Genomic DNA, 13,129 nt, shown 5'->3' with positions numbered 1-13,129 from the left:
ATTCATGTCCTTTATTAATACAATATTTTAATAGCTAGGTGTATTATCAAAATATTTGCATATAATATGCAATGGAAATATTTAGTCTTCTTACATTGATAAATAATTATGAAAACAAAATAACGTGAAAAGCGTCTATACAGTGTCGAATTTTCATTTATCTGCAGTACTTAGTAAAAATGTGGCACGTGATTTGTTTACATGCGCCACTACCAGTGTCTAAATGCGTCATTTATGGCTTCTGCTGACGGCTTGGCATCTCTGCACTTGCTTTCTCCTGGCAGCACAGCTCGTCAGCCTATGCTGCCGTCAGCAGAGAGATGACGTCATGTTGCAAGTGCAACATGACGTCATTAATTTTTCAGCCAATAAGGTGAACGTTTCTCGGCTGACAACAGCACAACAGCTGAATGTGTACAGGCCTATACAATGGCAAAGCTCTCAGTCTCAGCCTTTCTTCCTGTGGATGGCCAGCAGTGACTCAGAGCTTAGAAGTATTAGTTTTCTTCACAGGGCTAGGATAAAAAGTACTGAGGGTAATCTTCCACCAATTGGAACTCTACTTTGACATGGTATGAGATGTAGGCACAAGTAGGTAGGTGCTCAGTTCCTATAGTCAGTAGTTGTGTATGTTTAGTCAGGTTAGCTTAGATCAGATTGTTAGTTTTTTAATTTGCCAAATGTCCATAAAAATGTGACCTGAGCAATGAGCATACCTGAACCTGACTAACCTGACAGCTGACCTAACCTCAATCATCACACATATTTGCAGCCTACCCAAGACCTGCATGGCAGTAGCACCCAGTTATAGGTAGGTACTCACCCTAACTCAATCTTACCTGCTAACCTTCAACTTGCCAAATGTTAGCTCACATTGCCAAGCTGTGTCCGGGGAAACAGTCAACTGAGGAACTGGCTCATTGGGTGGCTGGTGTGAGTCTGTGCATTTTAAGTGTTTCTTCTCTGAAGCTGCTCTGCACTGCTGTATGTCATGTTAGATGCTCAGAAAATGTGGGAAATGATTACTAAGCTACTTTAGTGCTTTGTTAATGCTCGAGACATGAACAAGTACAGATCCTGCAGGGTACAGCTATGAGTTAGGTGCTAGGTGAGTAGATTAGAGTATGTTATGTGAATGTGCTGTTCCCTGTTTGACCGTAAGTATACAAACAAGCACAGGGTCACAGTTATATTCAATCTCCACATAAACATACAACAAAAACGGCCATATAGCCTAACTCCGAACACACCACAGATAACTTAAGCCTTTGAAGGCACAAAAATGTTTCGATTAACAGGACAGGTTTACAATATATCCTCTGTCCTTCATGGATCTTGCTGCAAAGTTGAGGTATGATGACTGAACTTCAGGATTGATCAACCTTTTCTTAGCCACTGCTTATAAACGAGAAAGACCAAATGCTTGTTTGTAAACTGCGTTGAAAATTTAATGATCCACCTTCAATTCTGACATGAAGGCACAAATGAAATTGAAATAGTTCCCTCTCCTTTTGGAATACACAAAGCAAAATATTTAATAAATTTTAGTGGATGGACAAGAGCAATTAGCATAGCTTTCCCTCAAGTTATCTTGTTGTTGTTCTGGGTTAGGGCGCGTAGCAGCGTGGCTCTTGCGTCCAACTCAAGTTATCTTCTGGCACTGTTGATGAAGTACACTGACGCTTATTCGCATCATATTTTGTAACAAACGCGCTAAAACTGCAATATAACAGCACTATATGCTTCTTGACAAAATGCAATAGTATTAGAAATTTAGCCCTGATGGCATTCATTGTTGGTGGAAACGTAATTGCAAAATATTTTGTAGTAACTATTAAATTCCGGCCGAAAACAGTGCACGGTTTAAAAAAGAATCATTCCAATGACGGTCCATTCTTGCGGTCCTGAAATCGCCACTATTTCCGGCCTCTCCAACGCAACTCGTTGTCCAGACGTAAATATGCTTGTAGCACGCGGTGGTATATGCTGCTTTGCGCGCAACAAATGCCGCACTTTCAAATAAAGTCGGTAGGAACAGCGGAGATCCCAAAAAAGTAAACAAAAGTTAAAGTCCAATATCTTGAAAACCGGTGAATATTTTTCGATGGAATTTGGTAGATATTCGTTTTTGCTCTTTCTGAACCGAGCGACATCACTTTCATGCCAATTCATTAACTTTTTTGAAGGTGGGAGGGTCCCTGGCCACTTATTATTCATTCCTTTGCGTTTTGTTTCACAAAAAAATAAAACATTTGCAAAAAAAGTACGGTATTCCGCCTAAAAGTTGTGGGGGCGGCCCCAGAGTTGGGGAGGGGGCAAGCTGCCCCTACTGCCCCCCCCCCCCGGCCGGTTCCCGCGCCTATGCCAAGCGGTCTAAGCCATTTTTCCCTCAAGGCCGTCGAAGTCGACTCTTTGCGGCTTAGTATGTTCACGTTGAATGTGAATCTATCATGAATCGGGCGCGAGCTCGCGAGGAAAATAACCAATGGAACACGTTCGCAATGACATTGAAGTTTGAACGGTTTGGTCTCGCGGCGCGGCTACGCGACCCGACCGAGCGAAAATAAGTTATGCCATATCTACTCTTAGCTCTACAATCCCACCGGCCACGTCCCTTGGACGTGCTTAGCCCTGGACCCTGGTGCAGGTCTGTGTGTAAGGTAGACCGGGGCAAGTCGCCCCGCCGAGGTAAAACGCCTCACCGATATTTCTCGGAACTGGCAAGGTTCTGGGAAAACATCATCTCTTCTCAATAAAACGTACACTATAGGTATATATGATCATTATATGAGCAGGCTGGTAAGAAATTGTGAAGTATCTCGGTAGGGAAATATAGCCAAAAATGTGTTTTGGGAGTGATTTTTATGATTTTTTGTCTGATTATGCATAATGGCGTTATTTTATGGTTCACATCAGGTTAACGACTTTTATGTATTTTGAACAACTATTGTCTAACGTTTATAATGCCGGGCTGGTTCGTGTTAAATTATATGTTTTGCTGGACCGCAAGGCGTTGTTCTCTGACCGAACTACGTGATGGGGTAAAACGCCCCAGTAGGTCGCGGGGCAAAAAGCCCCATGGGCCATGGGGCCTTTTACCTCATGTGTTATTCGGACTACCCACTTTCTTATGTTCGGTAGCTAGCGAACAGTAAGTTGCTATGCCTTTATATGTATTTTTCTCAGCAACTGGATGGCAAAGGAAGTAGGATTTTGTTAACATTTGCATTACAATAATTTATTATTTTGCCTTATGAGGCAGGTGAAAAACCTGCTCATAATATAGTGTCATAGAGCTGAACACCTGGGCCCTGTTTCACGGCGGAGCGCGTCGGCGCGTTGGGTTTCCATGGCAATATCAACAAACTTCCCTCTGACGCTACGCTATGACGTCATCGCAAAACGCTAGCACCGCGGCGCAAGCACCATCCGCACACTAGCAGTATTCGCATTCAAACTTCTGTTCAATTGATATTAGGTTCTTCAAGGGCTCTGTTCGAAACGCGATTTACCATAAGCTAACGGATCGCACGCAACCTCATTCGAGTGACGTCAGGGGTACGCATCAGCTCCCAGCGCGCTGCAGCGCGCGCAGCGTCGGGCGGTGAAACAGGGCCCGGATAGGATGGAATATGCTAAGTTCAGTGCCGTGCCTCCAGAGGTCTAACGGACCTCTCGCATAAGATTTAGGCAACTACCATGTTTAACCTTTTATCTAAAGTATGGGGCTACTTGCCCCAGGCCGTGGGGCGTTTTGCCCTGGGGTTGGGGCAAAATCCCCCATTTGCAGTTGCTTCACAAATCACTTCCTAGCTTGGAGTCCGATCATAAGTGAATGAATTTGAGGGGTGCAATTTAAAGTAAAATGTCCAAAGTACGCATTAAGCACAAATTTGGTCTTCCAGGTGATGTGGGACAAAAGTTATATAGCAAAATAAATTATCTGGGGCGTCTTGCCCCATGCTACCCTACCTATATCCCCCTTCCCCATATTATGTAGGTACAAAATCTTGGGAGTAGTGAAAAAAACACATGATGCACCCCTCAGTAGTTTGCCTAGGGGAGAGTGGTGCAGGAGGCCCCCCCTTAAGCTCAGTTGCTATTTTCAGACAACTGATAATATTTAAGAGCTAACGTGTGCATGCGCTGTGAGCATGCATCATTTTCCCATACATATTTGCATTCAAAATGAATCTAGGGGGTACACAAACCGTAAACTTTAACATTTTGGAAAAAGTTGCAAAAGGGCCTCTTACACTATGGGTATGGTAAGACGCCCCCCCCCCCCTCGGGCGTTTAACAAGGCAAGTCGACTTGTAAAAGACGTTTTGCGAACACAGCTGCAAGGCCTTTTATTTCGAAAAGCTAAGCAAATACGGTGTTATCGAAACCAATAACACTTCCAAAGTGCTCGAAAAATGCGAAAACTAGCACAACCAAACGCTGATGACCAACGAAAATTGTACCTATTACCTCTAGAAAAAGAAACAGAAAAAAAGAAACAAAAACAAACTCCTTGAAAAAAGAATGCCACGCCTGCCGCAGGTGCAGGCGTTTTAGCATCGGGGGCGTTTTTTATCGGGGGGGGGGGCGTTTTATAATCCTCGAAGGGAGGGCCTCTTAAAAAAATGCAGTGTTTTAACGTCACAATATTTATGGTTTATGAGACATTTGCAGCGCACCAGAACATGGTCTATTCTGAAGCTAACATGTGACAATTTCGATGAGATAAGATTGCATTTGATAGTCATTGTTTTTTCAGATATATAAGGGTGATAAAGATGCATATATCTAGCAAGTAAAGGGGCAAAAACAGAAACAGGCTTACCAAAAGTCGCTGCGACGCACCTGATACCTCAGGTTTCGTGAGTTGTTGTTTCAAGAGGGCTTCTGCTTTACAAGAACATTAAAAAATAAATAACATTATTGGTTTGGTAAAAAAAGCGATGGGGCCTCTTACCGACCCTGGGCGTCTTACACGGATCTCCCCTATAAATTGTCTGGCAAGTGGCAAGTGAGACGGTTGCCAAGTGCTCGGCTGTCATGCCTAGGAAACTAAAATACTACTAGAGAGGAAGTTCCTATCCTATCCTACCTAATTCTCATGCCACCTATCGACGGCGGCATTTTTATGTGATAAGATAGGTATAGTCATAGCACTGCGGATCCATTACCAATGCAACAATACAGCATGGTCACATGTATGTAGTGTAGGTACCTATATTATGACACAAACAAAACATCAAAACACAGAGGAACATAGCACAAACAGATCACTCCGTTCCCGGATGCACTGGAAGGTGACGCGTCCCACAGATGCGGCACTGCCGCCCGTCCCTGGCCCACCGTCCCCACCACCGCCGGGCTCTGACCGCCGACCGGGCCGGCGGCAGCTCACTCCTCCGGCTGCGTGACCACCGGCTGGAAGCCGTTCTCGTCGGCCGTCCACGTCACCTCGTAGGTCTTGCCGTCGGGCGCCTGGAACGAGTACGAGCCGCTCATGGCCACGCCGAACGCCTCTCCGATCATCTTGTTCTCCCCGATGGCGTCGGCCATGCTGCCGTCCTCGGACTCCCAGGCGTAGCTGAACTTGCCGTCACCCTCCATGGATCGCTCGTCCTTCAGAATTTTCACCTGGGCCGTCTCTTGCGGCGCGGGAGCCGCCGCGGCCACCATCACCAGCGCAAAAATCACCTGGTGAGAGACGAGGTCAGGACAAGGTCAATTACAAGGCATACCTATTCCAAAAGAGCGTGTTTACACAGGGGGTGAAGATACTCGTCGCTTTATCAACTAAAGATATGTATTTGATGCATCAATAGACGGTAGTTTATACAATTGTTCAGTTTATTTATCCTGGTGAGCAAAACTATATTGCAGATAATTTACTACAGATACAAACAATAACTCTACAGAAGATCATAACGCCTATTTCAACTGATAGGTACAAAATTCCCTAAACGAGGAAGCACGCCATCGACGGTAGTGCCCACTCACCAGCAGCTTCATCCCGCCGTCTGCTCGTTCTGTGAGGTTCTCGATGCGTCAATTGTGTGCTTTGGTCTGCAGATTCGCGGACGGAGGGCTTATATAGTGAACGCCGAGCATCTGCAGGCTAGGTTATGACCCGCAGGTCCGCGCGCGGTGGCATGCTGCGCACCAAACGCTGATTTAGTGGAAGGTATCAGGTTTGTTTACTACCTTGACGGGTTCAAAGTTATGCCTATGTACTTCCTTTGCACCCTCATCTATTGGCATTAAACCTGACCGGGAAGCCTAACTAACAAACTACGCAAACTTATAACGCACATAGGCTGCGCGCATTGTAAGTCTCATTTAAACGGTTTCCCGGATCGATTGATACAGGACTGGAGATATCAGTATAGGCAGTGATGGTGTGGGCCAAAACAAAACTGCGCTGAGAACAAGATGATGAAGTCAATAAGTCAAGTGAGCAAGTAAACCGTTTTCAATTGAAACATCGAGTGGAATTATGGCCGATAGATGATAAGAGTGAGATTGGCATGTCGGCAATTACCAAAGTTCCCCTCTCGCAAAGCCAGTTGACTACATATAGCGCCTCAGTTTACCAAACATTTCAGGGCTCGTCATCCGCTATGCTGTTCATATGTGGCTCGGCTCGACCCACTCATCTTAGGTACTTCTATATAGTTAGTAGGTACCTAAACTATTTCAATGTTTTTACTTTTATCGTAAAAATGTACCAGAATATGTAAAAAATATTGATTTATGTCTTCATTAGGTAAGAGTTATATCTGAAAGCTGATTCGCCGATGATAACTTCCACAGGAAATTAAATGCGGGTACTTAGCGGCTCGGCTATCTCAACGTGTCACTGCAGAAGTAAAGCTGCTCCGAAGCCAAAAGTCGAATTGTTTAGGTGGTGTGGTTTAGCGCAAGGCCCTAAAACATAGTTTAGCTAATGTTCATTGTTAAATGTCCATGCATAGAGATTGGAGGCGATCCATCTTAGATGCATCGAGCACGACGCGACCGTGGACCAAGATGTTTTTGTTTCTTGAGAGGATGCGAAATGGCCTGGGATTAGTTACGTTAATCTTATTCAGAGTATTTGTAGCATACCTGGGTATATATCCCGGCGGAAGTTCGGTGGAGAGTGGCTACTAATAAGGTCACTTTCGGGAAGCCTGTGGAAGGACTGAGGCCAGCATGGGCAAGCATTCCTCCACAAGTGTTGGCTAGTCCTGTGACCAGCGTGTCGATTGCATGCGTCGTTACATAGCTCATCTCGTCAACTACATACCTACATTGGGTGATAAAAAGAAGACAGTGCAATTATTTTTTCCTATCCTCTACGCTGATCGACAGTGCTCCGTCGATTCTGGAACACCCTGCATGTATATTGGTACGCAGTTGTGCACCAGCAGGTGCCTTGTTTGCATCCGCAGAGGGGAGTGATAAGCATCAGCGACGCGTTACTGCCGGAAGCTGAGTGATGTCACGGATGCTGCAGCGATGCGCACGTCCTCTCACCCCTCCCGCGGCGGAGGAACGGACGGCAGAGCAGCGTTTTACAGCCGGCTCCCGCCGAGAGGCGAAAGGCTGCCAGAAATAAAATATGATGACATTGGCATTCAGAGAGGAATCTTATGGGAACGGAGAGGCTGTTTCCCAACGCAGACTACTTGTGGTCTGCCGGCATTAGGATAGCGTAAGCCGCAGTTAAATGGATGCATTCTTGATGCAAAACAAAAGCTAATTCACGTTATTAACTTTGAATATATCTCGTCAAAACTACGAGGTCGCTCCGTCTCATTTTTTTTTCTCCATTATTTGCTCGACTGTTTGCAAGATATAGCATTCCGGAAACCATTCTGTTAGTATGAACACAAAGTGGCAACTCATATTTATTTCCCCGAACCACTTACATAACCGCCATTCGCCAATTACGTATGCCTACCTCTACCTGCATCACGGCACTGCCGGGAAGCAAGTCATCTCTCTGCTCTATGCCGGTTACATAACCGGCCGGGCTGGGGCGGTCCGAGCCGCCAGCCTCCAATGGGCGGTCAGGGGCGGGCCGTCACGAGGACGCTATATCAGAGAGCCGACTGCGGCGGCGCCACATTTATCGAGCCCAGCAACAGGACACCCAGTATGCGTCTGTACGTCGTGATAGTGATGGCGCTCTCAGCGGGAGCCAGGGCCGGCCAGGTGAGCTAGGGGAGCCAAAAGGGAGCCAGGGGGAGCTAGGGAGCAATGGCTGGCCAGGTGAGCTAAGGTATGTAAAAGGGAGCCAGGGGAGCGATGGCGGGCCAGGTAATCTAGGGTTGCCGACGCGGGCCAGGTGAGTTGGTGGAGCAGGGCAAGCCGGTGGGCTAAGGATGCCAGGGCGGGCAAGGTAAGCAGGTGAGCAATGAGTGTTAGGTTAACTTGTCGTGTTAGGAGGTTTGGTGGGCTAGATTAACCAGATTGTAAGTGTTATGCCGTTGTGAGGTCTCCAACCACCAGGATAATTTGAGAGAAGCCGAAAAACGGACAAAAGTTTACTTTATATCACTATCACAACGGCATAACACTTACAATCTGGTTACGCTAGCCCAGCAAACCGCTTAACACGACAAGTTAACCTTACACTCCTGGCTCACGTGCTTACCTACCTTACCGTCCTTGCCCGCCCTGGCGTAGCTGGCAGGCGCTATAGAAGTTTTTAAAGTTCTTCTTCCGGTAGTGTATGTATAGTGATGTAATCAAGTAATGGTAAGCTGCACTTTAACAGCCTCCGAGAGCCAGCCTATCGTGAGTTTTCCCTTATACAATCACCCCACATGTATTTAAAGGAAAAGGGCCACCTTTAACACGGGGATTGAAACTGAGATAGCCATCTTGTAGCCCGTGTCCGAAAACCTATCTGTCTGCCTCCTTACGGCCGATTTCGGCCTCCATTCGTAGTTATCGGCAATTTTAAAAGAAAATACGCCAGGAATGCGTCCTTATCCCAGGAATGCGTTCTTATCCGACAATACAGCCACCCGCGGCGAGGCTTTGGTTTTTTACCAATCAGCTCCAACCAGCTCAGCTTTAACCAATCAGCTTATCTGACACAATCCGACGAGTCTGTCTTCTGAACGCTGATTGGCTTGAGTGTGACGTCATCGCTATGCCATCATACAGTAGGTGCCGTAGAGAGTATCAACATAGTACCAATATGTTAAATAGTTTTAAATACTTTTTCGCGAATTTCACTTCTGGCACCAGTTTTAAAAAGAAAATGAAAAATAATAATGTCAAAATGAAAAACAACGATATCTTCATATTTCACGAAGGTGGCCCTTTTCCTTTAAAGGGACTATCCCACCTTCTAAAATGTTGTTAAAACCAGTTAAATTGTGCCCGACTTTATAGATTGGATGACCAGGAACACGGTTCTGGTATTTATTTTTCATTAAACATCTTAGGCTTCCCATATTCCAAACACAAACTTTCAAATATGTACGTCACAGCCCAAAATTACCTCCTTCCCCAGGCCACATTACTGTCATAAAGCTGATTCTTTTTACTCTGTAGGCACCACAACAAAGTTCAGACCAAGTTTTAAGCGATTTTTCAACGAACAAAACCATTTAAATCAGAATGACTAAACGAGGTGACGTCACACTAACGGTCGCTCCATGTTGAAGATAGGGCCTTGTACAAGGCCCATTTTCAAATGAAGGGAACGAATTTCTTCAACACCAAGAGGCCGCGGGGGTTGCAACCAAGATAGATAGTGGTTTCTGAACTTCGCCGCAAACTTGGCTATCTCAACTCAAACCTCATGTTAAAGGTGGGATAGTCCCTTTAACAAGCCCAGAAAATGTTTGTACGAATGGAACATTTTAATTCTACTTTATAACATCGACACGATAAGTTCATCGCGATGCTTTTTTGTGCGGCAGGGCGGCGGCATTCTGCAGACGATCCGGAACGGCCTGAACTCGGCGGCAGCGACCATCACCTCGCCGTTCGTCACGACGGAGATGGTGCCGTACACGGTCGACAGGACCGTCATGGACGCCAACAACAAGGTGGGTGAGACAGCGAACTGCCTGGGAGGGAACGCGATTCGGGGTGCTCGCGACCAGGGGGCGGGTAACCACCGTCTAGCTCCCTGGAGAAAGCTCGATTCAAAGCAGTAAGTACCGTAGTTATGGATCGGCACAACTCTGGCTGACGATTCTATCGTAAAATGTGAAGAACTTGGTGACAAAGCTGCGCAAATACCTTTATAACCAGAATTACCAGCCCAAGTCGATCATATCCAGCCTGCCAATCAAGCTGAAACATCATGCTCGTTGACTTATTGCCAGCAACCCTGAACCCAAGTGCACGCGCTTTGCCAGAGTGCTATCAGCGCAATAATATTGAGAGCTGCCACGCCTACGCAAGTCATCATTTAAATGTCATTTTGACATTGGGCGTAATCTTACTTTCCTCTAGCGGTTAGCCTAACACCTTGCCTAGTCAATGTAGTCAACCTGACGTCTCACTCTTAAGCTTCAAAGATATAGTCTTTGGTCACACTGACACGACGATTATTTTGAGCCGCCAATAAGCGAAAGCGTGAGACATCTGATGCAGATCGCGGCCGCTAGATGGCATTAGAGACAAACGCCTGCAGGTATACTGTACCGCATGACTCGCTCTGTCCAGGCAAACGCCTACGGGTATACTGCACCGCACTGCTTGCTCTGTCCGCTCAGTATCCCGAGCGCATAGCGTCTCAGGGAAGTGCGCACATGCAAACGGCTAATATTTTGGGAACGGTGCTCCAAAAGTAAGCCTGGTTCGTCTTACAATTCATTTGGTTGTTTTTCGCAGAGAAATATGCCAGATAACGCGATACTAGACGTTCACCATTGAACTAAAAAAAAATAATAATAACGTAAGCAAAGTGTCACACCGTATCACCCAGCTTTACGCACTCGAATTCAAATTCCCAGCACCGATTACAGCACCTGCGTAGTGTAGGATAGCATGAGTCACCAGGTGCGGCGGCGCACACCAAACAAAGGTGACCTCCAGGCTCGACAGTGCCCCGCGGCCACGGGCGCTTATGTAACGCCGTGCTTGCCTCCAGTTCCGCCAGTCACGGTCCGCCGATGGTGAGTTCCGCTCTCACCGCGGCCGATTAGCATGCCCCGGGCGAGGTAGAGATGCAAACATAAGCCGGCCAAGGTGAAGGAGATGCAAACCGGCAGCCTCGCTCGGGTGCGCGGGGCTAAACACAAAAGGCGAAAAATTGCTGGGCTGCCAGTGCCGGTCCTCCATCATTAAAGAGCTCCCTGACATTTTGGCATCGCCGTTAAACGTTCAGTACAGTATTTAAACGCGAAATGTGCAAGCGCTTGTACTGGGAAATTTCTCCAACAGCACCCAGACATAATTGTCCGGTCCTTTCCCGTATTTATTTGCACTCGGTTGTGACGAAGGTTGTTTCTGTTACAGACTGTGCTGTACGAGCAGAGGACGTACCCCGGTCAGAAGTGGGTCTGCACCAGCAAAGTCATCGACACTTCCGAAGGTGGCAGTGACGGCATCTTCATGCGGCTCTTCCGCTACATCAGCGGCGAAAATGAGCAGAGTGAGTACTTATAATTTTCACATTCTACCCTTTAATAATTCCATTTTTATGCTGCGTACATTCAGGGACGCAGTAAAGTAAGCATATTGGTTTCAAGATATTCAAGTTAAGTCCCGTGCCACGTATCAAGACTATCAAGATCAGATCGTGGAACCTGTATCTGGAAGCAAATACCACCTCACACCTGCCTATCAAGTTAACCTCTACACGGGGCATCCCGCACCCATGCAGTATATCTCCTCCATGTAACCCGTTCTGTGACCTGACCTCAGATCAGACGGTGCCGATGACCTCGCCCGTCTCCATGCTGCGGGTGCCGCTGAGTCCCGAGATCACCGTCACAGAGGAGGGTGAGCCGCAGAGCCGACTCACCATGTGCTTTTACATCAACAAGGAGTTCCAGGAGAACCCGCCGGCGCCCAGCAGCCCCGACGTGTTCCTTGAGGAGCGGCCCACCATGACCGTTATCGCAAAGTGAGTCGTGGTCTAATGGAGTTGAGGGAGGTGTGCGTAGGTGAGGGAAGTAAAGATCACTGGGTGGTAAGGAAAGTTGTTTTTAGTTCAGGCCACTACACGGACTTATACCATGTAGGTACTTTTCATTGATCGGGTGCTGCTGTGTGTGCTGGCATGCTCATAAAAGGGTATGCCAAAATGGGTCGACGCTGGTCAGCGTGCGGTTACCAATACTTTACATAAATGCAACGAAACAGTAAAAACGATACCGAGTTTGAACAAAGCGACCGTGCAATGTAACGAGTACACTTTGTGACTCGCTCCTCCCCTCTTACAGTCGCGTTGGCGGCTACATGTCGGAGGACGACTGGCAGGACCTGGCCAAGAAACTCAAGGATGACGCCACCGCGAACGGAGAGACTGGCGTGGACTACTCCAAATTCTACCGGTGAGTTACAGTTCTTAGTGCTAGCAGAGCAAGTGCCGTTTTCCGCTGCACATAAATGGGATTTCAACGCGTATTTTAAATAGATTCAATTAAAATAACTATCGGCCGATAATCATTTATAACTTTTATCTTTTTTGCTATTTAGCTGGATATATGGAGTCTTTCAAATGTCATATCCATGCATGTTCTAAAATGAATTAAAATAAACTGTGCCCTCGTCGGTACAAGGGAAAGCTCGGCGCTCGCCCTCGTCACAGAGTTTCATTTCTAACGTCACTCTCTTTTTCACAGCGCCGGATACGACAGCCCCATGAAGCTGTGGAACCGGCGTAACGAAGTCTGGTACGTGAAGCAGGTCTAGCTGACCAATAAGAGGTCGTCACTCGCCCCCGTCCGGAACCAAGAGTCCCGAGCGGTGTCGATTGTCGGACGCTGTTTTGTGCTCACCTGTGTTCCTTGTTATGCTGTTGTACTGTGATGCCGCTAAGCACAATGCGAAGACGTGATCATGACTCGAGATGCAGTCGCAAGTGGTCGTAGCATGATTCTGCGGATGTCGCGTCACTCGCGTCGTTTTATTGTGAAACTGTAAGACAAATACACACATATAGACAACACAA

The 13,129-nt window shown here is 46.8% G+C and overlaps 2 protein-coding genes across 2 annotated transcripts; one reads left to right on the top strand and one right to left on the bottom strand.

Moving 5' to 3' along the window:
- Positions 1 to 5,204: 5,204 nt before the first annotated feature.
- Positions 5,205 to 6,096, bottom strand: LOC122371118 (larval cuticle protein 65Ag1-like). The gene is made up of 2 exons (XM_043347223.1): positions 5,998 to 6,096; positions 5,205 to 5,694 (listed from the first exon to the last, which is right to left on the bottom strand). The coding sequence occupies exons 1-2, from the start codon at positions 6,007 to 6,009 to the stop codon at positions 5,395 to 5,397; spliced, it is 312 nt and encodes a 103-aa protein (XP_043203158.1). The 5' UTR covers positions 6,010 to 6,096; the 3' UTR covers positions 5,205 to 5,394.
- Positions 6,097 to 8,049: 1,953 nt separating this feature from the next.
- Positions 8,050 to 13,129, top strand: LOC122371116 (heme-binding protein 1-like). The gene is made up of 6 exons (XM_043347221.1): positions 8,050 to 8,196; positions 9,921 to 10,049; positions 11,470 to 11,605; positions 11,878 to 12,079; positions 12,399 to 12,509; positions 12,801 to 13,129. The coding sequence occupies exons 1-6, from the start codon at positions 8,140 to 8,142 to the stop codon at positions 12,868 to 12,870; spliced, it is 705 nt and encodes a 234-aa protein (XP_043203156.1). The 5' UTR covers positions 8,050 to 8,139; the 3' UTR covers positions 12,871 to 13,129.

This window comes from Amphibalanus amphitrite, unplaced genomic scaffold (genome assembly GCF_019059575.1).
Source record: "Amphibalanus amphitrite isolate SeventyFive unplaced genomic scaffold, NRLGWU_Aamphi_draft 001206F_arrow, whole genome shotgun sequence".
In the NCBI taxonomy this organism is placed as follows: Eukaryota; Metazoa; Arthropoda; class Thecostraca; order Balanomorpha; family Balanidae; genus Amphibalanus; species Amphibalanus amphitrite.
Note: the sequence above shows the minus strand (reverse complement) of the source record. Positions and strands in the feature narration are given on the sequence as shown.

Bases quoted from the DNA above. Each gene is read 5' to 3' on its own strand.
- LOC122371116 (XM_043347221.1), top strand. From the start codon at position 8,140: ATGCGTCTGTACGTCGTGATAGTGATGGCGCTCTCAGCGGGAGCCAGG. The intron at 12,080-12,398 runs GTGAGTCGTGGT...CCCCTCTTACAG, and splicing joins ACCATGACCGTTATCGCAAA to TCGCGTTGGCGGCTACATGT. The intron at 12,510-12,800 runs GTGAGTTACAGT...TCTTTTTCACAG, and splicing joins GACTACTCCAAATTCTACCG to CGCCGGATACGACAGCCCCA.